This window comes from Gasterosteus aculeatus, chromosome 2, assembly GCF_964276395.1.
Source record: "Gasterosteus aculeatus chromosome 2, fGasAcu3.hap1.1, whole genome shotgun sequence".
Classification (NCBI taxonomy): domain Eukaryota; kingdom Metazoa; phylum Chordata; class Actinopteri; order Perciformes; family Gasterosteidae; genus Gasterosteus; species Gasterosteus aculeatus.
In genome coordinates this window covers 11,882,690-11,907,158 of record NC_135689.1, presented here as the reverse complement: position 1 = coordinate 11,907,158, position 24,469 = coordinate 11,882,690, and the positions used below count along the sequence as shown (strand labels likewise).

The 24,469-nt window shown below is 42.9% G+C and overlaps 2 protein-coding genes across 2 annotated transcripts in view; one reads left to right on the top strand and one right to left on the bottom strand.

Moving 5' to 3' along the window:
- The first annotated feature begins 12,881 nt into the window (after positions 1 to 12,881).
- Positions 12,882 to 19,507, top strand: amigo1 (adhesion molecule with Ig-like domain 1). Its single transcript, XM_040193853.2, has 2 exons — positions 12,882 to 13,527; positions 14,550 to 19,507. The coding sequence occupies exon 2, from the start codon at positions 14,650 to 14,652 to the stop codon at positions 16,174 to 16,176; it is 1,527 nt and encodes a 508-aa protein (XP_040049787.1). The 5' UTR covers positions 12,882 to 13,527; positions 14,550 to 14,649; the 3' UTR covers positions 16,177 to 19,507.
- Positions 19,508 to 20,164: 657 nt separating this feature from the next.
- atxn7l2b (ataxin 7-like 2b) overlaps positions 20,165 to 24,469 on the bottom strand; it is a 5,045-nt gene continuing 740 nt past the window's right edge. Inside the window, 10 exon segments of the mRNA XM_078092958.1 lie at positions 20,165 to 20,339; positions 20,341 to 20,374; positions 20,667 to 21,275; positions 21,851 to 21,972; positions 22,171 to 22,351; positions 22,724 to 22,911; positions 23,124 to 23,206; positions 23,389 to 23,549; positions 23,954 to 24,281; positions 24,374 to 24,445. Coding sequence (XP_077949084.1) covers positions 20,271 to 20,339; positions 20,341 to 20,374; positions 20,667 to 21,275; positions 21,851 to 21,972; positions 22,171 to 22,351; positions 22,724 to 22,911; positions 23,124 to 23,206; positions 23,389 to 23,549; positions 23,954 to 24,281; positions 24,374 to 24,445 — 1,847 coding nt within the window. The 3' untranslated portion in view covers positions 20,165 to 20,270.

Here is a 24,469-nt window from a genome sequence, read left to right as displayed (position 1 = left end):
GCAGCCAGCCTCGCTGCTCTCCACTGGGTCTTAGTGCCTCGCCGGCTGTGGGCTCCTTGTGGAGGGGCGGCTCTCTGCTTGTCAGCCCCCCCCCCCCCCCCCCCCCCCCCCCGCAGGTCACATCAGGTCCCAGGCCCGACAGGAGCACAGACGTTACAAACAATAACAATAAGGAGAGGACATCTTCTTCACGCTCTGGATCAGCGTTCCCGTGCTGGTCCAGATCTCCCTCCATGCGCAATCCGGATAAAGCCCTCTCACGAGGCTGGATTATTGATTGAATCCTCTGGTTCATGTTAATGAGCTGAGATTAACGTTTGGTAAATCTCCTCACACACATCATACATTTTACACTCTCTGAACTGTTGGATGCCCGGAGGAACGACTTTGTTTTCCACTGCACGGCAAGATTTTGCAGGTCAGAGGTTGAGCTCAACAATATCATGACTCTGCTTGGGTGTAACATTTTTTTAATGTTAAATAATTAATAACATAATAACATTATTATTTCGTTTTTTGTCATTATTGAGTCAGGTAGACTCATTGAGATCAAGATAACACACACCCAGGACAGTCAGACAACCAGCAGGAAATAAGAAATGTAAGAACAGACGCCTAAAAACTAAGGAGCTGAAACAATTAGACGTTTAAGTGATTTAATGATTTCATTAAACGTTACAGCTGTTTGATCAAGCAAAAGTAGCACAATAATATTTTTCATTGGACATAATTTGCACCTTTTAATTGCGAACCCGCTGGCCCGTTGTAGCCGCCATTGGCTGATGTCCTCTGTTGTTTTCTGTGTGAATCATACTTTTAGCAATCGTGCCAAATGAGATGATTTAATAACAACGTGCTTCGGTCACAAGAAGTAACCTTTTCATGTGTGGAGGCGGCTGTTGTCTCTGTCAACTCTATTGTGTTTTACTGTGTAAATCCCCTTTTGTTTTCCAACCCAAAGCTTTATTATTAGGTTTTCATTTTATCTCAATTGATACTCTAAAAGTTGTTATTTCCTCCCCCAGGATTTGCATGAATGGACGGTTCCATCAGTATGTGACATCTCCTTTTCTTGCTGTCTATTTCCTGAGGGAATCATTCATCAGCTGCACAAATGCTGATTTGTTTTGGAGTCATTGATTTTTTGAGACGCCAATAAATCAATTGGTAAATTGAAAACAATTTTTTGTTTTTAATCCAAGTGCTGTTACTGTTCAATAGAGGTTATCTGCCATGAAGCTGCTGCGGAGGGACTGAGGTGGCTCACATGCTCTGTATCAGTATCACGTCTCTGTGACTGAAGATTTCAAAAAGCCCTCCGAGTGTTTGTGTGCGATGATCAGGGATGTGAAGATACCACTGAGGCTTTTGAAGGAAGAACTAGAGAATAAAGGATTCTTTGTGTTTGTTAATGTTCAAGTTGTGTGCATCCTGTGTGTGTTTGTGTCTGTGTGTCCTGTGACTGCGCTCGTGCGTCTGAGGTGTTGAATAATGACAGAAATAGCAGATACTTGCTCCTGCCAGGAGCACCAATCAGGGGAGGGAAATACAATGGTTTCTATGGTAACCCCCCCCCCACACCCTCTAAATCCCCCTGAAATCCACAAACAGCAGATAAGAAATTAAGAAAAGCGTATCACCCTCAGAGTATAAATCCACACACTCACTCACGCTGACGGCCAATGGGAGGACAGTTGTATGTGTGGGACGCTTATTATCTCAGCTTCCCTTTTTCCCTATTTCACAGAACCGCGGCGAGCAAATTCGTGTTTAATTACAGCTGCTGATTAAAAATCTTGTCCGTTGTGATCTCAGCTCTCGGCAGTAGGGGGAGCCACCACATTAACAAGCAACTGCGACACCTGAAATCCCAGAACACGTTGCCTTTTGTAGAGCACATCAACTCTGAAGGTGCCAACTGACTGACGCTCACAGAGCAAGACATTTAATAGCTTGTGTTGTCCTGATGTCATCGCTAGGAAATGTTTGGTCCCCCTCCAGCTCACACACGGCAGACAAAAGCTGTGGATCAGTCCTTCATGTTTTTATGGAGGGTGCAGCCAGGCAGACAGACTCACTGTTTGCAAGAGAACACCATGTTAGGGCTGAAATCAGACCCCCGCGGGTAACTTGATCCATCAAGAATTTTGCATTATTTTAGTGAACTGCGTCACTCAGGGCTTCATTTCCCCCATGACCCGCATTCCAGCAAATGAGGATGCACATCATTGTAAGATCAAAACCCAATTTAAATTTATATATGTGACTTTGACGTCCTCAAGACCACAAAACAATTAATTTATAAAACCATGCAGGAAGCCAGTGTCTGACAAAACTTTCATTATCTTTGCTCAAGTTTCCCACGTTACCCAAGAGAACAACGTCCACCTGGAGGGTCACATCACACCCTGATCACTAACCTCCCATCATGCAACAGATGAGGGAGGTTGCGCACACTTACATGAGCTGACAAAACTCTCAGAGCAACAGCAGCAAAACTGCCTCTGCCAACCGTATTGTAACAGAGCGAGCTGCAGGGAAAGAGCAGCGCTCCGAAATAGTTCTCAGGGTTTTGTTTTAGTCTGTTTGACTCAGATGGAGGGAAAAAGTGTCACCTAATATTGATTGACATGCCACACTAAGTCATTAGAGCATGTAGATCAAATATTTACGCCTGATCTCAAACATCTATTCTGCAGCACAGAGGAAACACCAGCAGACTCTTTGAATACCCAATGACATTAATTTTTTTAGGAAATACATATTTTACAGCAAAGATTTCAGTTTACTGAAAATACTGCATGACTGAAATCTATGAGTTTAAGCATTAAGATCATGGAACAAATATTTCTGCATAGCTTGCTGGGAGTCCTGGGACAGCCAGAGAAGAGACTAACCACTGAGGGTAACTGAGCTGTGCCGTTAGGTTTCCCACACTAAAGCATTGGAGTCCGACCAGACACAATTAGCTCTCCCTGTTGGCTGCAGGTTGGCACCGCCATCGACATCACACGCTGAGTCACCGGTGACTGTCGGCGCTCCGGGCCACTCTGTCTGTCTGGGGACGCATCATATCACTGAACCTAAAAAAAAAAGAAGCCAAGACTGTTTTAGAAAATAAACGAAATCGAGGTTGATATGGCGTCTTGCAGGTATTTTAGTTTCTCCTGCCGTTTATAAAATTCTATTCTGTCATTTTTTTCCTTAGTCCGCGTGCTTCAGACTCGGGACTCAAGTAGACTTTATCACATTATCACTGGCTGGAAAAATACAACGTGCTGCCTCAAGCACAGATGCTCAATGACTCTTTTCAGTGTCACTCTTTTTTATTGAGAACATCATGACCTTTCCGAATTACTGTTTCCTATTCACTTAGTGACTGACTGGTTTTGTGTCATTTTGTGTAGTTGTGTGTCATTTGTTTGTGACTGTTTATTGCAAAAACGTGTCTTTACCGTAAAAACATACATTTGCTATATGGCTTTTTTCACATTTGAATTGTCTGGGCTTTCATGAATAAAAACAAATAGCTTTAGCAGTTTTGAGGTCTGCACAGGCTTTGCTACTTTACACTGTGGCAGACAGACCTGGCACAAGAAGCCCTTTTGTTACTGTTAAAGTAGGAACACAAGAATGCAAACATCAGGTCGTTGATCTGCAGGGGTTATTGTACTGGACCAGGTCTTGACGTGCACAGTCAGTCCAGCATATTACCCCCTTAAAACCACAAGTTATGTTTTGTTTTAAACAAATGAGATAGAGCGGTTAATTTGTATTGTTAGGTGGACTTTGTCGGGAAAGGCCCGACTGTTTGCATATTCATGCTGTGCTACATGGTAACAAATTGCTGTAAATTTACGGTGCATTTCTAACGGTATCTTACAGTATGTAAAGATTATAAATATTTGTATTATTCAAAGTGTTCATTGCCTAAAAGTCAATTTTAATATTTTACCAATGACAGTGTTTCTAAATATTTTATTTTGGTTTGTTTTACAAAGGCTCTGGATTAAGGACGCCAGCCGTTTGCTGCGGTCAATTGAAAGTGTTCCATAGCGTATTGTTGCAGTTAGTTTACCTGGTTCCTAATGATTTTATGATTCATTTTTTTATTATTGTATACATGCGGCATATTTTATGTTTTGTTCTTGGTTACAAATGTCTAACATTTTTGTTTTCGTTTTTTGTCTAATAAACTCCAACCAGGATGACCGAAATGAGTTTGGTTGTCTTTCTTAAATTTGTGGGGAATTAAATGCAAAAGTATACGGTTATAAGTAAACGGTAAAATTCTGGTATTTATAACACAAAAACAGTAATCGTATGGTAACAACCTGTAATCCAATATACGACAACAACAAAATACTGTAAATTACGGTAGGGCACTGTAAATAAAACAGTAAGTAACTAGCGTTTACTGCCAGTAAATTGCAGTTATTTCACAGTAAAAATCGTTCAAGTTTACGGTAACATACAGTTATCCAATTTATGGTAACATGGTGTAAAAACCATTTACGGTATTATACTGTAAAATAACGGTAAATTCCTGGTGTCCTTGCTGCCAGTAAAATATCGTTAATTTACGGTGAAATTTTTTAGAGTGTAAGATATTGTATTTGTCAGCCATGAGCCGCTTTCTCAGCAAACTCTCAGCAAAAAAGCAAATGTCTCAAATGTTTTATTGTTAATCCTTCCCGCAGTAACGTAGTATGATTTTCATTTAAACCAATCGCTTTATCATTAAGCAGAATCAAGCTTCACGCACTGTTATACATCACGTCTTTCCACAGAAAGCAACGGCATATTTGATTTGTTTTCTGGAACCTCTCTCACTTTCATTCACTCTCATCAGGAAGCTTGAACTCAGCAGTATTTGAAAAAAACATCCAGCATAGATATGTGCACTAAGTGCGTTTACTGTCAGGGAGTATCTGCACTGTAGAGCTCAGATGTATTTCCACTTAGCGCACCTCCCTGTTTGTGTTTGAACCATTTGGACATTATGAGAATGGGTATAATCTCTAACTTTTTATTTTTAATAAGAGGATTATGTTTGCTTTCTCTCTCCAGAGATAATGTGTAGTTACATAACAAATTACATCATTCTTTAAAAACAAATAAGTCCCTTTATTCATCAGATTAATTTTAAATTTGTACTGTAAATATGATTCAACACAAATTAGAATGGTCTAATAAATCCATGTTGTTCTGCCAAGTCAGTACACAGTTTTTATGTGAATCCATGATTACAGACTCGTAGTTGATGTCGTTGTTTGAGTGTAAGAGTCTACATGCTGTGTGCAGGTCTACTTGGTCTCATTGGTTCTTTGAACTAAACTTTGATGTCTGTTATTAGCTTCGGCTGAAATGTTTAGCATGTGGCGAACGTCATTTATCTTTGACCAACTTACTTCTCCAGTACAGCTGAGCGTAGTGTGAATAATGATATGATATGGAAAAAAACAGGGGTCACTTTATGAATACCATGCAGCAATATAAATTATCAAAGAAAAAACTGTGACAAAAGTAAGTCATTTGTTTTGCTACCTGTAATTTTAACAATAATGCAAAGTTTTTTACATCAAAAAATTTGACACGATGTGAATAAAATATTTAAAAAATGAAAACGTTTTCTTTGCACAAAATATGCAGTATTTCACTCAGTTGAAGGAAAAGAAACAGTCACTGATGAGGCTTAAAGGAACAGTATTACCGTAGTCAGCAGGCAGTGTTTACACATTAAGTGTTTTTCCTCTTCAACGCCCCATTTACTCCACTTCATTAAGACCTTTCTACATTTTCGTGATTCTTTTTCCGGTGTGCAGGAAAAAGAGAAAAAGTTAGATTGGCAAACATTCTTTTGATTATATGTTTTAATAAAACTGTGTACATTTTCATGTGAGGCGTTTAAACTTCATCTTAAATGCTTGCGGGTTGATGGGTGAATTAAAAAGTCATTGTGTGTTAATGTCACACTGGCTCACTGCACAACCAATTCCCCCTGGATTGACTTGTGAGGCAAAAGCATTACTCACGCTAATTGTCTGCTGACAGAAATAGTCACGACATGCATATTTATGAGAACATTACAAATGCCACAGGTCTGCAAAAGTGAAACATTGGCAATCTCATCCCTCCTCCTCTGTCTCAACTGCCATCTTGCTCACGTCGTCTGTGCTCATTAGAGCCGGAGAGTAGTGCAGGGGGGCGTTGTGAAACGCAGACAGATGCTACACAGTTAATAATCCAAGCCAGCTGTCAGCATTCTGAAGGGTGAGAAACTAGAAAATCAGCCAAACAGCTTATTCGGGCCGGTCCGGCATTCACGCACAGGCCTCGGCAACCTAAAACAACATTTAGATCTCTGCCACAGCAGCAAATGCACAACTTTACATTGCTTACGGCTTTTCTTCTGCCAGGTGACTGCAAAATACAAACAACCCAGAATTTAAAAAGCCTTTATTTGACATTTTTGGGGAATCCACTTAATATATACGGTCCTATTTCGTTAATTCAGCAATCACCATGCGGCACAAATCCATAACGTGTCTGTAAGAACAATCCTCCCAAGATGCAGTTCCAAGCGGTTATTTTATTCTACACCGTACTGATCGATTTTTAGACACAATGTTTTTTGCGTGAAAAAAATGACTTATCAATACTTAATATACACTATTGACTCAGGGCCAATCATTGAATATCAAAAAAAGACAAGAAAAGCATCAGTCCTTCTTTTCTATGGTTTGGGACAGTATGTTCATGCTTATTGGTTCAAATGTCAAACAGTAAAAAAACATTCACTTCCTTCTGCCCTTATTGATCCTTATTGCACGTGATCAGTGACATTATGTCAATATGTGAAATGTAATGATGGAGCTCTGATGTACAGTCCGGCACCATGTTGCTACCACGGATCAATTATCATTATTCATCATCATCACAATAGATTAACAGATAGATAATAGATTTCTTTCCCTGTTTACAGCTGAATCAGATGTAACAATCTCAGTGGACGTTTGAGAGCTCGAACGCACGTGTCTTCAAATAATCACTATGATTTGTTGTAAAAGGGAGAGTTTCATTAGTACATGTCACCGGGCCCACAGCTCTGTGCTAATGACACCAGAAACAGGATGGACTGGCAATAATGACCCCGCATTAAACCTCCGTTTGCCAGAAATCGTCTTTACACCACAGAGAGCAGAGGGCTGTGATTAACACAGGAAACACAAGCAGCGTCTTTTAAACCCCTTTAAGCGCGCCACGGACTGACGCTGTCATGAAACAAATCTCTTTCCAGTGGCATGCTCTCTCTGGTGGTTTTGGGTGGAGTGGGTGGGACACCCCTTGACCCCTTGACCCCTTGGTCCCGGACCGGCGATGCTGTGACACAGATATCTGACGCCAGCAGGTTTGCAGTAGCAGTCCACACCAGTCAACTGATAGAAAGAAGAAAAAAACGGTTTTCAGAGAAGTTAAATTCACAGTATGTAATATTCAGTAAGAAAGTCCCGTATTTAAATGATACGCTAAACTAATTATGGATCTGATGACTACATGTAAGGTCCAAACAGTGTCTGTTTTGTCTGTTGACACGGCATTGATGCTCTCGTCCAACGGGATCTCACAGAAATACGTGACGCGATGTCCACAACCTATAGAAAGAACACTACCACACCCCAGAGACATTCGGACAACTAAACTAATGTTAGAGAGGAAAAAACTCATGTCATAACACTTTGGGACGCATTCCTTTTCTTAGTCTTGTGGTTGACCGTCCTGTAGATGTTTGACTTTCCATCATGAATAGTATTTCTCACCGTTTACACCACACCACCAGCTCTGAACAATGCAGGCACACATGCGTTTAATTGTGTTAAATGTGTCCAACAAAAGAATCCGGGTTGACTTTAAATTAGCGACTGTTTCTGTGGTGGCGACGCGTCTTCTTGATGCAGTAACACTGATGCACGCTGCCACGTCACACACTGTTGTGAGTGTGTGGTCGTTTCACTGACCTTTGCGAGAGCAGGTGGAAATCATTTTACCGATGGGGGCGTGGTGTGTACTCTCAGACCCTAACACACCTTTTGATTAAAATTAAAATGCAGTCGGTCATCTGAGGCCTTATTCCACTGCTTCCGACTCAAGGTCCTGGCACTGTGGCACGATTGTCTGTTCGTTTGACACTAAACTGTCCACCGCGACAGTGAAGTCTTTCGTCTCCGGTGCTTATGGGGAGCCTTTTTATCCGGACTTTCTGAGTGAGTGTCCAGTCTTGCTTGGAAGATTGGCACACGTGACAGCACCCACGGGCGAACCTAAATAATAGATGCGTCCTTGAGCAGCAAAGCAATCAAAGAAGAGGCACACTCAAATAGATTGGCAAACACACAAGTGAGCAGACACACAGGCAAACGCAAACACAGTGTGTGCTTCATTATTCACAGCACAGCGCTGAATAAATAAAGGCAGTAAACAACCCCGATCTAATGACGCAACACGACACTTGTTTTAGAAAAGCCGGAGGACACAACGTCCACCCTTCATTTATCTTCCGTCAACAAGCTCCCCTTTCTGCCCTGCTTCTCCTTTCACGGGCCTGCTGCTTTGGAGGACATTTCATCAGCATTTCATGCAAAAGTGTAGTCGATTAATGTTTTCAGGCTCCTTAATCTCTTATGGGTTATGAGTCAGTCTGACTTCTGAGTTCCTTCCTGTTTTGTATAGAACGCAACTAATTATAATGTAATGTTCCATATCCAGCTCGCTGAGGAGAAAGAGTACCAGACAAATTATTAAGCCATTAAGTTTGAATTTCTGCCACACACATTGTGATAAAAGCAGCTTGGTTCTATTTTGTTATTGCAGCAGTACATTCACAATTAAAGAGGCTAGGATAGGATTACTGTGGTATGTTACTATTGATAATGACTGTGCTTCTTTTCTTAAACAAATGCAGAAGAACGTGTGTATCAACACGGTGTAAAAAGATACTCAGGACTGTACGCTGTTACTTTCTTTCGTCTTAGCCTCATTACAGCTCTCCACCACAAAACGAGGATTCAATTTGCTGGCCGCCCTCGAGCACAATCAGTGCCGTGTGACTGGAGAACTGTGGAGAAGTCCTCTTTGCCCGGACTTGAAGTGCCACGAGTGGCCACGGGCACCGGCGCTGAGGAGTGAAAAGGGAGTGGAGGGAATTAATGTCAAGTATTCAGAAAAACAAAGACTGGAGGTCAGCGTTTTGACCCGCCCACTTCGGGTAGCGGCGAACACAGCGAGAGGGAATCCGGGGTGGGAAATCCTATGTGGCAGGGTGACGGGGCTCGCTGCACCTCTCTGACACGCTCCCAAAATGGCTCCAGGGTTAGGGTGCAGTTAAATGAGGAGAAATGTGCAAAGCCGAGTGCTAAATACAGAATGGACTCCATGCGAAACCAGCGGGTCATGCATAACTTATCATGATTTGGAATTTGTGTGTCTAACTGTTTTTCGAGGCCGTGCGTCACCGCCTATTTAGAGTCTTTTCTTTCCTTCTCCATGGGGCCCCATCTTATTGTCCGAGTGCAGGACCACAGCTCTTATTGCAAAGGCAGAGGATCAATGTTGTTTCCCCACGTTAAATTAGTAGAGAATCATTTGTTTCCTTTGGGAGCAGCAAGCAAGCATCAACTCCCTTCTTTTTCCCAAGAGGAACAGATTAAAAGGTATTAAATATACAGACTCCAATAACTCTCTCATTCAAAATATTATAAGTTATCCTCTTCTTTCTCTACAGAACATAATAATAACAACACTGATACTTATTGCAGATTGCAGATTTAGTATTTCCCCAGCTTTAAATAGACCTGTAATGGGTCCTCGGCTTGACGGTTTCACCTGACAGAGGTAATTATGCACGGTTATTAAAGCAGAGCTTGTAACTGCATTAGTGACAGCTTCAATTAGTGAGCGAAAACAATGTGTGCCCTTATGTGCTGATTATACGCATTGTTCATGCTCACAGTGGGGCTGACACCTGCAGCCCCGTGATTTAAAGCAGTGCTTTCTGCTCTCCGATGCATGCACGGCTAAAGTACGGGCCTGTTGCTAAGCAATGGGACGTGCCGAGACTACAAACAGCTTTGCTTTTATTGAGGCATGTGCCGTCCATGTGGGTTTTTCCCCGAGATATGATTGTTGAGCGACCTTGTTTCATCCCTGCAGTTCTGCTCAAACACAAAACCAAAAGTGTTGCCAAGGAAATCAACCATTTTTTTCTCTAGACCAATACTGCTGTGGTCTTTTCCTTTGAGCCAGAGGGAGGATACTGACCCCTGATGAGCTAAACGCTTGACTTAGCTAAAGTTACCTGCGACATTCACACTACAATTTAACTGATGTATTTAGAAGTTTTACATTTAGCGAAAGCTGTCCTAGTATTTAGCTGTATGATTAAACCAGAATTACAAGCAGTTAACACAGTGATGTCAATACTGCACAATAAATTAATCTGGAGGCAGCTATCATTGTGTTGCATCATTATCGTCATCATACAGTACCAGTCGAAAGTTTGAACTATTAGTATTGAACAATTCTATATTTTACATTTCAATCACTTGAAGACCTTTTGCCAGAGAAAAACAGCAAATAAAGAGTAAAGAGGTGGGCAGAAAGTTTGACTTTTACTTTCTGCTAAAAATTGTTAAGAAAGAGATAAATTATCCTTATTGGTAATTGCTTTTTCATCCAAAATTAGACAGCCAAACAAAACCAATCTGCTACCTAACAAGTGTTCAACTAGCAAAAAGAGACCAAAAACAGCTATAGGAGAGTGAATATTTCCCCAACTGATATATGTTTGCTTTGTATCTACTCGCCTTGCTACCTCTACTGCCAACAAATGAATCATATCAACTTAAAAAGTCTTGCTAAAATACTTTTTATTGCACGTCTAAAAACTTGTTTACAAATGCGATGGCACAGCAACAGCGATCATAACTGTAGGTAAACAACTCTTCTCCGTTTCATGGACGCAGCTGCAGGCCTATAACGTGCACAACCACCATGCAGTCTAATTGCATCCAGTAGTGTCGTCATGTTGCTGTCAGCTCTGAAACAAGAGTGTGTGTTTACAGTGTGTTTATATGTCAGCACAGAGGCTCGCTGGAGCACAGAAAGAGCCTGCTGTATGTAAACATCATGTACATACGTGCAATCAGAAGCGCGAGCGAATAATCCTCTCACGCAAATTCAGCCAATAGCTTTCAGAATGCATAAAATGTGGCGTAACTCCTCATGTTGTCCCTTGTGAAATGTAATCGGGTCATCTCAGGCAGTGGTAACGAGAGCCACAATGCCGTCGCCCCTTAATGGAGTCACAATCAGGGATTTCTGTCTGATTGACAGCTTTGCAGCGAAAAACACATGTTCTGACACATCTTTCAATATTTCAATACAAGCTAATGAGTGAATAATAAATTGGCAGTGGACGTTCCTCCCGGCGCTCATGGAGAGGCATCGCGTTCTTTATTTAGTTGTTGCCAAGATCGAGACATCGATCGGTGCGAGAAACCCAATCTGAGCAGGTGCACAGAGATAAACAAGAGAAGGAGAGCCACCCTTATATTTGCCAAGGAGCCGGAAACCGTCCACGAAAGGCCGCAGACAGTTGCCAGGCAACACTATCCCTATCACAGCAGGAAGTGCAGTGGAACATTAATCACTTTCAGTTACATCTCACCAGTCACAGTGCTGCAGTGGCTCGGCCCGTACCTGTTTTTCCTGGCATTGGCGGCATGTTGAGAAATAATCAAGACGGGTATTTTGTTGCAATCCTGTGACAAAATTATGAATGAATATCATATCAATACATTTTCATAAAAATCTAAAAATGTATAAAATGAATAATAACACTAATTTCAGCGTCTGACATTGGGGATGATTCCAGGGGGGCACAGTTCCGCTCACCTGGTGCTCTAACCTTACGTCTCTATCTAATTAATTAGAAGAGGGTCTCACACAAATGTATATGTCTTATGAAGTAATAGTTCATGTTGCTATTATATTAATTAGTGAAATGATTAGTTGGCTTTTTGAGTAAGAAGCTTCTTCAGCTTATTGGCAATGCACGAGTTCTCACAGCTTTGTTTAAGCCAGGCTATCTGCAGGCGAGTTGTGAATTAAGGAAAACCTGAAAGAATGTGAAAAGGCAGCATGTGGGCGGATTCACTCGAGTAAAAAAATGACAAGGTTTTCCCCGCTCAGTCGGCACCCGTAAACAGAACCAATCCAAAACACATAAACAGAGTCTACTGAGCGAGAACAGGACAACAAAATGAGCAAAGGTTATTGTTGGAAAGCTGGACAAGCCTGTCAGAAGCTAACTAAACTAATGTTCTGATTTAAATAGTTGAACATGATACCCGTGTAAACTACTACATGTGAGTAGTAACACAATTAAATTAGTGTCTCACCTTTTATAAAGTACCTCAACGACCGGTGCAGATTGTTTTTATGTACATTTAGGGAATGCAGGCAGAAATACTCAAGTGAGTGACTTAACTGCCGCTGGATTAGAAATGCATCAATCATTGACTACAATTCTACACATATTGCTGATTGTGAGTCGTAAGATAGATAATGAACCAAAGATAGTCTTGCAAAGAATAAAATAATGACACTCGTTGGAACATGCAGTGATGCACTTGAAGATGGTGAGATGTACAGATGTGTGGCTGCTTAGTTCAGCCACATGTTGTATATTGTTTTCTTATTTTACCTGAAACCTTGCAGCCACTTTGGTGTCACACCAACGGAAGTTACACATCAACAGAAATCGTTCTATTTGCGTCACCTATGGCTGGCCACGAGACCACGTGACTGCAGTCGAGTCCCATATGACTAATAATGATGGTGATGTAAACATGCATGAACCCTGCAGCTAAACGGCCACTACAGTGGACAGCGGATAACAGGATTAGCGCCAGTTCAGCCCTCTCGTGGCTTTTCGGTGCGTCTCCGCAGCGCATCTTTGGTGCGGCCACTTTCAGTGAACTGCGCCTTCTTGGCGTGAGCGCACTATACCTCCAAAATACGTCGATCGATGGAGGGTGGATCAGCTTTGCTCAGCTCATTCCTAATGACCTCCGTGGCTGCTGATGAGCCCAGACAGGATCTGCTGGAGATGCGACGGTTATCCGCAGAGGACGGATGTGCGCCGGTCTTCGTGCAGAGCATCACGCTCTGTTGAGCGCAAAGACGGCTGATCGTCGGCGGTTGTCAGCAGTTAAAATGAGGCGCGTTGTTTTCTCTCCTCTCAATCTTATTTTTTTTGCGCATGTTTTTTTTTTTAGCGGGTACTGGATGCGGCGTGAAGCAGGGTTCCTCTAGGGAACACCCCACCTCCCTCATATGCGCTGTTGTCCTCAACGGCAGACACGCACAAGACTCAGACGGGGACTGTTTGTCTGGAGCAACATCGGAACGTGATTTAACCAGACGACAGTTTTTTTGTGAAATCCAGCATCCCGGCACCGATCGAAGGTAAGAGCATCTCTCGGTTTCCGTTTCCATGTTGTGCTCGTTTGTTTGTCGAGCAGGAATGGTGCAATGCAACGTTTGAAGAGCTCTCCCACAAATGCATAGGGACATGCCAGGATGCTCCATAGCGCAAATTCGTATTATTTCACGTTTGTGTGACTTCGTGGTTTATGTTTTAGTGCAAAACATCCTTTCAGCTTCGTCTTTGGGGGGGTTGAATAGAGCGAAGGAGACGGACGGGCAACTGGGAAGAGGAAGAAGAATCGATGCGTGTCTTCCAGGAGTGTGAATGCACATGGTTTAGTGCGAGCACCGCGTTTGTGTGCGTGTGTGTGTTTGTTTTAAGGGAAGACGCACTTTGTGCAAAGCGGCAGGTTCAAGTTAGTATTGTAGGCAATAAATGCGCGAGGAGCCGTGGGGGACAGACGCAACTTACTGCATGTGCAGATGGGTGCAGAGGGGAAGTATGGACATTATGGACATTATATCCAAGTACTGCACAGCAATGCACATAAATACGTCATTGCTTTCTTTTCTGACAGACTAATAATGCAGTCAGTCCATGCTGGGCATCCATTCAGACTCCTTTAAGCTTTTACTTGCAAGACTAACTGTGGTGCGTTTTATTATATTTCCAAGGACAATTTGAACTGACCCTGAATACAAGTATACTTTTTATACTTACAGCTAATGTTTGCCACTTTTTATGTATTATCTGACTGTCATACGGGTATATTCATCTACACAAAAACAAGCATTTATGTTTGGTTTAAGGGATCATACTTTAACATGTTTCATGTGCTTACAGTTATTATTGTAGTAAAGATACGGATGGCAGCATCAAAACAGGAGAATCTGGTTTGTTCTATTAAAATAATTGTATAATGTGGGTGTGACAGCAGGTGTCAGAGATTTACATTGTTGTTGGGATTTGAATACGTGTGACATTCCCTTCTCGCTTCTACAATCTGTGTTTCTGTTTAATAATTAATGTTTTTGTTGTCTCTGTTTCTGCTTTCTTCCAGCGTGCACTTAAAAATGCCTGGAACATTCTCCAGCTGCTCTTCCATGCGTTTCTCCGTGGCATCGTGGTGAACCTTTCAGGGATTTAAATCTCCTGCTAGCATGTTGCAGCCTTCTACCAGAACAGGGGACGGCCTGCTGAAGACCGTACCTCATTGGAGTGAGTGTCCGGGATGGGTCCTCTCGCTCACCCTCTGTATGGCGCTCCTCTGGCTTCCGGGGGCAGCGGCATCCACCCTAAACTGCCATAAGACATGCATCTGCGCCTCGAACATAGTGAGCTGCTCCAAGATGAATCTGACCACCGTCCCAACAGGTCTGCCGCTCTACACTGCTGTGCTGGATCTCAGCTACAATGAGATAGACCGTCTGCGGTCAGAGTGGACCCCCGTCAAGCTCCTGAAGCTGCATAATCTCCTCCTCAGCCACAATGGTCTCCACTTCCTGTCATCGGAGGCGTTCCACAACGTGAAGCAACTGCGTTACTTGGATCTGTCCTCCAACAACCTGCAACTGTTGGACGAGTTCATCTTTGAGCCTTTGGTTAACCTGGAGGTCCTCTTGCTGTACAATAACCAAGTTTCCCAGATTGACCGCTCAGCCTTTCTCGGCATGATCAACCTTCAGAAGCTCTACCTAAGCAAGAACCAAATCTCCCGCTTTCCTATGGAGCTGGTCAAGGAAAAGTCCCACCTGGAGAAACTTAGTCTTCTCGATGTGTCCTCCAACAAGATCAAGATGTTACCCATTGATGAGCTCCAGGCGCTGCCTGCCTGGATAAAAAACGGCCTCTACTTCCACAATAACCCTCTGCTGTGTCACTGTGATCTCTACACACTCCTTTCCCATTGGTACATTCGAAAGATGAACTCCGCTATGGACTTCAAAGACGACTACACCTGTATTCTGGCTGGCCCTCAAAAAAACAAAGTGGGCGTTTTCAATCTCAGCGGTGACAGTATGAACTGCAGCACCTTCAAGGAGGCGGACGAAGAGGCTTTTTTGGAGCAGAGGTTGATACTTGGCTGTGACACCAAACGCAGGGGGATGTTAAAAACCTGGATAACGCCTGGTAATGTGGTGGTGACACCTGGAAGCAACCAGACAGCCAAAGTATTGCCAGACGGAAATCTGCAGATTGACCCGGTGAGGAACGAGGACTCTGGGACCTACACTTGCTTTGCCATGAGCGAGGCCACCAATGAGACCATCTATGTGGTGCTGAAGGTTCACAACTTCACCATGCATGGTGGCAGTGACAGCCTGAACACAGCCTACACAACCTTGGTGGGCTGTCTGGCCAGTGTGGTGCTTGTGCTCATGTATCTGTACTTGACACCATGTCGTTGCTTCTGCTGCCCCAACAAAGGTAAGGCTCCGGGTGATGACAGCATCCACTCGTCCATGCTCAGCGTGACGCCGACTCACGAGGACCCGGCGCTGAACAGGCACGTGGCCTTCATTGACTCCAAGGACTTACGGGGCCAGAACGGCAAGCTGAACCCCAGTGGGGAAGACGATGACGATGATCTGGATGCAGAGGCTGGTTCTCTTATGAAGGGGAAGAGGAAGAAGTCAGTAGCAGAGTCCATCAGCTCCGTCTTCTCGGACACTCCAATGGTGGTCTGAGATGAGGCCGACAAGGACTGGATGTTCATGGTACAACGTGGGCCATGTTTTAGATGACGTAAACTGTGACCTTGTGGGAGGATAAGAAGAAAGGAAGTCCATCTACAGCTGTCGGCAAGTGGAAATAAGGATCTCAAAGGGGGTAAAAAAACAAAGCAAGTCTTGTTTCCCACAAGGACAATAAGCAGGACCTTTCCAGCATATTAATCTGTAGCACTTAATATTCATACTGTGAAGGAATGGCAGTGTTCATGAACCGAGGGAACAACGCAAGTCTTATGACAGTGAAACAAAGACAATTTATTGTTGGTGTCAGCACTCAGGAAGTGATCCATTAAAACGATAAATTGTGGAAATTAAGGTTTGAAAAAGATTTGAATCATGGCCACCTCATAATTCTATTTATTACATGGACTAGAATAGATTCATCTTACCTAAGCATCAAAGCATAGATACGTGTGCTCCTCCTCCATCAACACAGGGCTAGAGACTTACACAGGCCGCGGCCGCCAATACATCCGTTGTTAACCTCGAGTCATCTTTAGAAAAACAGCATGCCATCAACACGCATTATGTGAGTTCTCAGGCTGATCTGTTTAAGTGGGATGAAGAGAAAACAGTAGTCCAAACATTACTAAAAGGTCATCGCAGGTTATTTCCCTTCTGCTTTAAATCCAATACTGAGTTACGCTCAGATATATCTTATGGGTCCGATCGTTATTCAGAGCTGTGTATTGTGTTAAAGGAGAAATAGAGATCAATTTACAGATAGGTATGGTATAAAATAGTTTACCAGCTTGATCCAGAACATAAGAAGAATTCATTATTGCACAGTTTAACCCCAAAGGAAGCCGTACACAATTAAAAACATGGCACGCAGCCAACAAATACAGATTAGATATAAGCAGGAAATTGTTTTGTCTTGAATGATTAGCAACATATTGTCTCAGCTATGTATACAGACCGGTACCATGGTTCATTAAACAGACTATTACACAGAGCTGACTCTGACTCACACAAGCAGGTTAAAGACCAGGTTAAAAACTGCCAGCTTGAGTTTATTTGAATCATTCTTATATGTAAAAGGAGCACCTTACACAGAGCATAACCCTGAGTGTACTCATATGCCATAAATTATGTAGTAGATTTTAATAAGTGTCACGCTGTCTTCTCCTGTAGTAGATATACGCTGCGTCAGCAGGTAAACAGAGTTCGCCAAATAATAAAACCTACTGGGTTTCGTTCAGAAGAGTATGAGTATGTTGATGAGGCTGTACGTATTTGACAGGACGGAGCTGACTTTAGCGTTTGAAGCTTCTGTCGGGGAGATTTCAGAAGATAAGTTGAATTATTTTCCATGCGAAACACCTCGTATGCTGTGCATATTTTCATCAACAAGGTTGAAAAGAGGCACGGTCAAGAAAGGGTGATTTTAATAAATGGTGCAGTTAGTGTCGTAACACAAGAAGGTTAGTAGTTGGTAAATGCTAATAGAATCTTTTGATGCCATTGTCTCTCTGACGAGCAGGTGATAGGTGTGTTACATCACGAGTCACAGCAACACAAAGCCGTTCTCTCTGGCTCCCTGCACGCTGACAGCCCCAATTCAGCCCAGATGTGTTTGCCTTTTTGTGTGTACCTCTGTCATTACAAGGCCGATAAGCAATCACTCAACCGTGATTCCCTTTAAGTCTTTAATGATGGTTGTGAGGGAAACGCCTGGAACGTTCTCTCAACATTTGTTCTCTGAGTCTTATGATTTACAAGAAGTATAATACAAGAACTTTGGAAATAATGTATTGCTCATATACAAATACATATGTATGTAAAATCCCAGACCTCTAGCTAGATGTCAGTATAGCTCTCAAATCATAAGATGTACACTTTTCTACCCAAAATGTAGGTCATGTTCACAGGTGCAGGGTGCAACGCAGCATCTTCTGTGTGTGTGTGAGAAGAGGAAGCCACACTTTTCAGAGAGGTGGTGTGTTAACCGTTCTCGCACACACATGGGACCACCAGGTGGAAATACATGGAGCAACATTTAGCACCACTGCTGGATTTTTAGAAACTACTTAATGGGGGTTGCGGAATCTAATATGGTAACAAAATATACTAATATGCCCCAAAGTAACCCAATATCAATCGAGTTCATTCAGGCCTAGTTGCCACTCGTAATAAAGGTTTCACATACAGAGAAAAAACTCCTATTATTCTCCTAAGTCCTATTGCAAAGGTCCCAACGTAGAGTAGAAGTGTGGCTTAACCTTTCTCCAAAGCAAATCTGCCTTCCTATATATATACAGTATATATAGATATATATGTATTACGAATCACTATTCTTGTACTGCTATGTTGTACTGACTCCACTCGTGTATAATCGGATGTCATTCTGCATCATGTGTGCTGCTGTGCTACTGTTTCTGCATTCAAGTCTTGACCATAAATGTTCGTTCATGTTTTAATTTTTAATGACATAGGATGTATTTTACGCTTGACAATATGGTGAAAATCTTTATTGAACATGTATGAAAACCTTCATAGGAGTGCCGCTTTTCCTAATGGGCAGTGAGCATGTAGCCACCAGTTATTCTCAGTCAGTATCGTAAAGCCATAAGGAATTAAGAAGAGTGCTTCATCAGATTGGTGGCTGTATCAGGTAACATATGGAGATCTCAAATGGATACCCTACAATTATTAAAACATAACATTTTTAAGAAAAGTCAAAGAATATTTTTTTATAAAAGCTGGGGAGGAAAACTGAGAGACTTCCCCGAGGAATTCCTGTAAGACAATGGGTTCCAAATGGATTAATTAATCTTCTCAGGACTATGTCATTTTTAATTTCTAGTTTGTTATGATGCACAAATGTTTTCACACTTGCAACATCAATAAAACACACAATCTTAGGTTGGAGATCTGTGTAGTTCACAGGCCTTTTTCTTTCTGCCGTAATGGTGTAGTTACTGTTCACTTCATTATTAAGGAAGGGAGTGGTCTTTGCCAAACATACAGCTATAACCTTTCATCTGATGGTGTGTAGCAGCAATTAAGGAAACGTCCTTGAGGCTCTCTGCTTGAAATGTGTGCAGCTGCGAGTGGCCACAGGACAGGAATGGGGCTTTTAACAGCCTTACAAGCTCAGAGTTTATTGATTACCGCCCTCAAAGATGAGCTGGAAGGTCCCTGCCAGAACAGCTGAGAGGTCTTGTGGCTAAAGTGGAATGGCTTTGCATGGTTTGCTTAAGAGCTTCTCTGACTGCAGGATAGGTGCAACCCAGTAGACATTAATGATAAAGAAAATGTCATTTGAATTAATAAAAAAGATCAAGATATTCACATTGTGCTGGTTCTATTTTTACTGTATCTCTTACTATTTCCAAAAATCATCTGTGACATATTCCTATGTTTGTGTTCCATGAGGCTGATATCTAAGGGAGTAGTTGAAGGACAAAGCTGTGACATTTAGCCAACGCTACTATGACTAATGTAGAGGTGCTAACATAGTAAATATAGAGTAGCCCCTGGGGGTTAACTGTATGGAAAATCTCATTTACAAAAATGTGTATTAACTCCAGTAAGTTATAAACGTCCATCATGAACTGATTCAGTCATTTCACCCATAATAATAGACTACAATTTTTATATAAAGTGTGTGCGCTTACATAACTTCCAGGAAATTGATAACGCTGCATTTGAAACATTAGAAAAATTGATAGCATAACGGCATCTAGTGGTAAACTTAGGTAGTGCACTATTGAATAATAAATAAATAAATTGAATAATGATATTTACCGGCCATCGCAACCATTTGACGAATACTAAAAAATATATTTCCACTTTTACATAACTGTACAATGAGTCAAAAAATACAAGTTTGGAAAAATGTAAAGGAATGTTGACAATGTGTACAACAAAATTGCATTTTGACCATCTCTAATGGTCTATTGGTACAGAACTGCAGCATCAAACAGACGACACGGGGCGATGAGGATTGAAGAATCATTTACTTTTTTGCCATATCACTTTTCATTTTAGCAGCATGACAAGTAATTTGAGGTATTTTCACAGTATTACACAAGTAACAAACTGAGTCATTTAGTCGCATAGAAAAATAGGTTGTTTGCAAAAATATATACATATGGTAACATGCAGACCAATATTTATTCCTGATGTCTGTGCATAAAAAGGGGAAGACCTAAATATTTGTGGACAGAAACATACACACACACATACCATGCAGGCAGCAGCAGACTTCTTCTTCAAGTGTCTGTTTTAAAAGGCTGGCTTATTTATTGGCTGTGAAGATAAGAGATTAACAACTGTCATCAAGAAATGTATTCATCATTGATAAAACATACAATCCAGTTCAGATCAAGAATATGATGTGTGCCACTTCCATTCATGCCATTTTAGGCTTTACGGTCACGAGTCACTAACATGTATGACATGTATGTGACCTGCAGCACGCGGCCAGCTTGACTACTCACGTTTCAGGGGTTGGATCTTTTCTCCAGGCCCAAAGCATGCGCGAGCCCGTTATTCTTTCCACCTTCTCTCCTCTCTGGGGAGGGGAGGCCAAGCGTTGACACTTGCTTCTGGATAGCGAGGAGCCCAGAGGCTGAGATTCACTGCCGTCTTTGCGCTTTTGTGCAGGACCTCTCTGGTCGTAGCCCACCACCTTCTGCTGAATCCCCAGAGGCCTCCCTCTGCTCCGGGGGCCGTGGAGAGGAAGGCATGGCTTCTTTTTGTGTGAGAAGGTGCCGTTTACTGTTCCTTGAAGGGAAGGGAGGTGTGGCTGCACCTTCTCATTGAGCACGGGATCCCTGATATGTTTGGAGGACTTTTCCTCACCGACGTGAACAACTTTCTGTGCTGCACTTGCATCCTGCATAAGTCTCGCAGACGTGGTGGAAGACGGCGGTTTGGTACTCTGAGCGTTGTGCTGACTGGTTTTGGTTTCCAGTGGTCCAAGTGAGGTAGATTTGAGGCTGCGGTAGGCTGTAGATTTGGTGGGTACGGCAGTCCTGACAGGTGCTCCTACGGTGGGATCTGAGACATGGCAGGACCTGAGACCTGATGATACTTGAGGCATTTTCCTGTAAGTTAAAGGAAAAACATGAAGGACATTACCACTCCTGTATTTCACAGAAATGAAAAGGAAAGCAGAAGAGAAAAGACAGTTCTGGTCAGCTTAGAAGCCCGCCCGTCCTATAAACTGGGAAATTAGATAAACCAGTAGGTTGTGTTTTGTGTAGCCCAGTTTGGCTGCATAGTGTGGATATTATCACTTCCTGTGATGTAGTTTAGGTGCATGAACGGCAGCCTAATTCAGTTAAACAGAGTATCTAGTAGTTGATCCTCTCGTATGCAAGTTAACATCCCAGTGATTGAGTCAGCACAACAAACAGCTAAAGTTCTGAAATATGGGCCCATTAAGGGGGAATAAGGGGGCAAATACACTTACGTCTCTGATGATGACGTGAAAAGAAATGGCAATCAATCCTTTTCATCCTCAACCAGATCAATGTCTGTCCGTTTTCTCACCAGATTATTTTAATTTGAGCTTTTTGTACTGGATCGGGACACACCATCTCCACACCCACTGAGCAACTCTTCCTTTCACCTTGTCATGTATGGATAGGTGATAACAACGTAGAGAAGTGATACTCACTTCCACAAGTGTGTGCTGACATGGCGTTCCAACATGGCCCCGAGGGCAAACCGCAGATGGTGCCATCGGCGATTGAAGGTGAAGATGCTGCAGCCTAACGTGCGGCATCCGAAAGTGCAAAGCTACAAAAAGCAGAAGCAGGTTGAAATCATACAGACTGAATCACGGGTCATTTTGAGAAGTGTAAACAATCAGTTTAAAAGTAGCACCCACCCTTTTCTTTCTAAAAGGGACACTAAATCAATCAATCGCTATAAATTCCCGGCATTCCTTAAAATAATCATACTACTTTTGCATCGCACTACTATTTCTGCACTCACCCCGAGAGGTTTAGGGTGCCAGGGTGTGGCCGGCAGGTCCACGGCTTCCTGCTGCCTCCCATCGTCACTCTCCTCGCCTGAAACCACGCTCCCTTTGAGGGGAATCTGAGGCTGCGCCTCCACTTCCACAGAGCTTTCACCTTCCGCCCGTGGAATGCTTTCTGATGGGACGCCGGAACTGCTTTGAAGGCAAAATAGATCACAACCAGCTGTGTCGTGAACGTGTGTGACAAAGTACTTTGTCTGTGTAATGCGTGTAACTGGAGGGTTTCCCCACAGGGCACCGCAGGGTAGCGCATACAGAAGACTAGCAGATTTGTCAGTGTGCAGCGGCAATGACACATTGTACGGATGCCGGTAATTGTCAGTAATTACAGACCGAGTCTATCAGCTTATTTTCAGAGCTTTTCTGACATTTTCCTGCCTACTGACCCTTGACCCACATCACCTTACTCCCCCGTAGTGTACGTGAGCAACCTACGCTCTAAACTGACACAGGGAACACATGGCAACCATCACGCAGACACAGAGCAAGAAAAAACACATTTCATACCTGAGAACGCTGTTATAAGTTATTCTGGTCTGAAGATGTTTCTCTGGTTGTTGTTTCTCGTTGTCTTTTGATCCGACAGGAAGCTGCTCCGTATCTCGATCTGCAGAAGGAGTTTTCTGCTCCTCTGTCAGTTGATCGAAGGTCTTAGTCCTTCCCAAAGCTTTCTGCTGCTGGTGGATAGAATCCGTCTGCGTAGAGAAAACAGGGGTAAAAAAAATAGAGGCTTTAGATGCCACACCAAACTATGATAAACAGATTTAAAAATCTCCTATCTTCCTGTATCAAGTGACAAATGCAACCTCTAAGACAAAATACTTGTATCTTTGTTCGTAATGAACACCAGTAAAGACACAGGAAACAATATTAGACAAAAGGCCTTGAGAAGGCATCTAGCGTTTACGGTGCATATGAGCTCCTGGCTGCTCAGCTCCTTCCTCTCTGGATCCAGAACCCCACACGGTTTGTTCAGGTCACACTTTTTCTCTGTGGTGAAGAAAGCAAACACAGTAGTTAGTGAGCAACACAGACGGTCAACCCGAGGCACTAATATTCATGCAATCTGATCATTGATTAGCACTAATACACTACATTTTTGTTGAAGAGACATGGCAGAGAAGCAGTCGAGGAAAAAAAACAACGCATGTTGTGTATAACAGCGGACTTACTATCGATGTTTTTGGAAGTCCGGCTGTAGGTTCTCGTTCTCCGCAGAGGACCACGAGACTCACGGGACTGCGGCGCTGTGGGCTTCTGCACTGAGGGCAGGGAGGACGCGTGGGGTGGGAGGGCAGACTTCTCGTGGGGGAACCTTTCCAGCGAACGAAAACTGCAGCGGTAATTAGAGAAGAATGAGTGAATGCAATACAGGCTCGGAATATAGACGCAAAAGGTAACTGCATTCAGGTTCATGCCAGTTCAAAATCACGTAACATCGGAGCATATTGCAAAGCATCTTGTATGTAAAACGTAATACTTATTGAGTTCCTCAATGCTCTGCAAACATTAGTTACTGCATATTGAACATAATGAAGAGCTAGTTCATTCATTCAGATTTTGTGGTATATGCTTCTGTTTCACCTACATCGGTCTTCTTAGAGCTTTAGTTAGATTCAATAAAGCAACAACAGAAAAAGGGGAACTGGGCCACATTCTTCAGTTAAGCTTCTTCTAAAATCAGATAATTCATATTCCAATTTTTATATATTCCAAAAATTAAATTGTACACAGTACCTCACAGCGTCCTGCTGGGCCTTGCCAGGCCTGTGCTGGTGCACCGGTGATGCTGCGGAGGAAGAGGAAGAGGAGGGGACACTGGTTTCATGGCATCTGCCGTCTTTCCGCCTCTCTCTAGAGGAGGAGTGATTTGCAGGAGGGCGCGCAGGACAAAGGCGCTGCTGGGAGGCTGAAGCAGAAGACTGTCCGCACATCTTTGGGAGAGGACCGTGCCGCCTCTCACAGTGCTTCTCAAAGGCCTGAGGCTTCACCACCTGGCCACAGTGGCTGCACATCACCAGATAGATGTCGTCGTGTGCTGGGCAGTGCCCAAATGTGTGCATATCTGTGGAGGGGAGCAGAAGAGTCACACCGATGAACTGATGAGGATTGAGGGGACACAGATCGCACCGGGTGGGACTGAGGGTCACGTGTCACCTTCTTTCTTGAGGGTCATGGTCTCAGGCGGGTTTCTGACATGCTTGCTGCCGTCCTCAACATTAGACCCAGCTGCATGAAAAAGTCAAATAAACA

Excerpts from the sequence above, each read along its gene's own strand:
- amigo1 (XM_040193853.2), top strand. The coding sequence starts at position 14,650 with ATGTTGCAGCCTTCTACCAGAACAGGGGACGGCCTGCTGAAGACCGTA.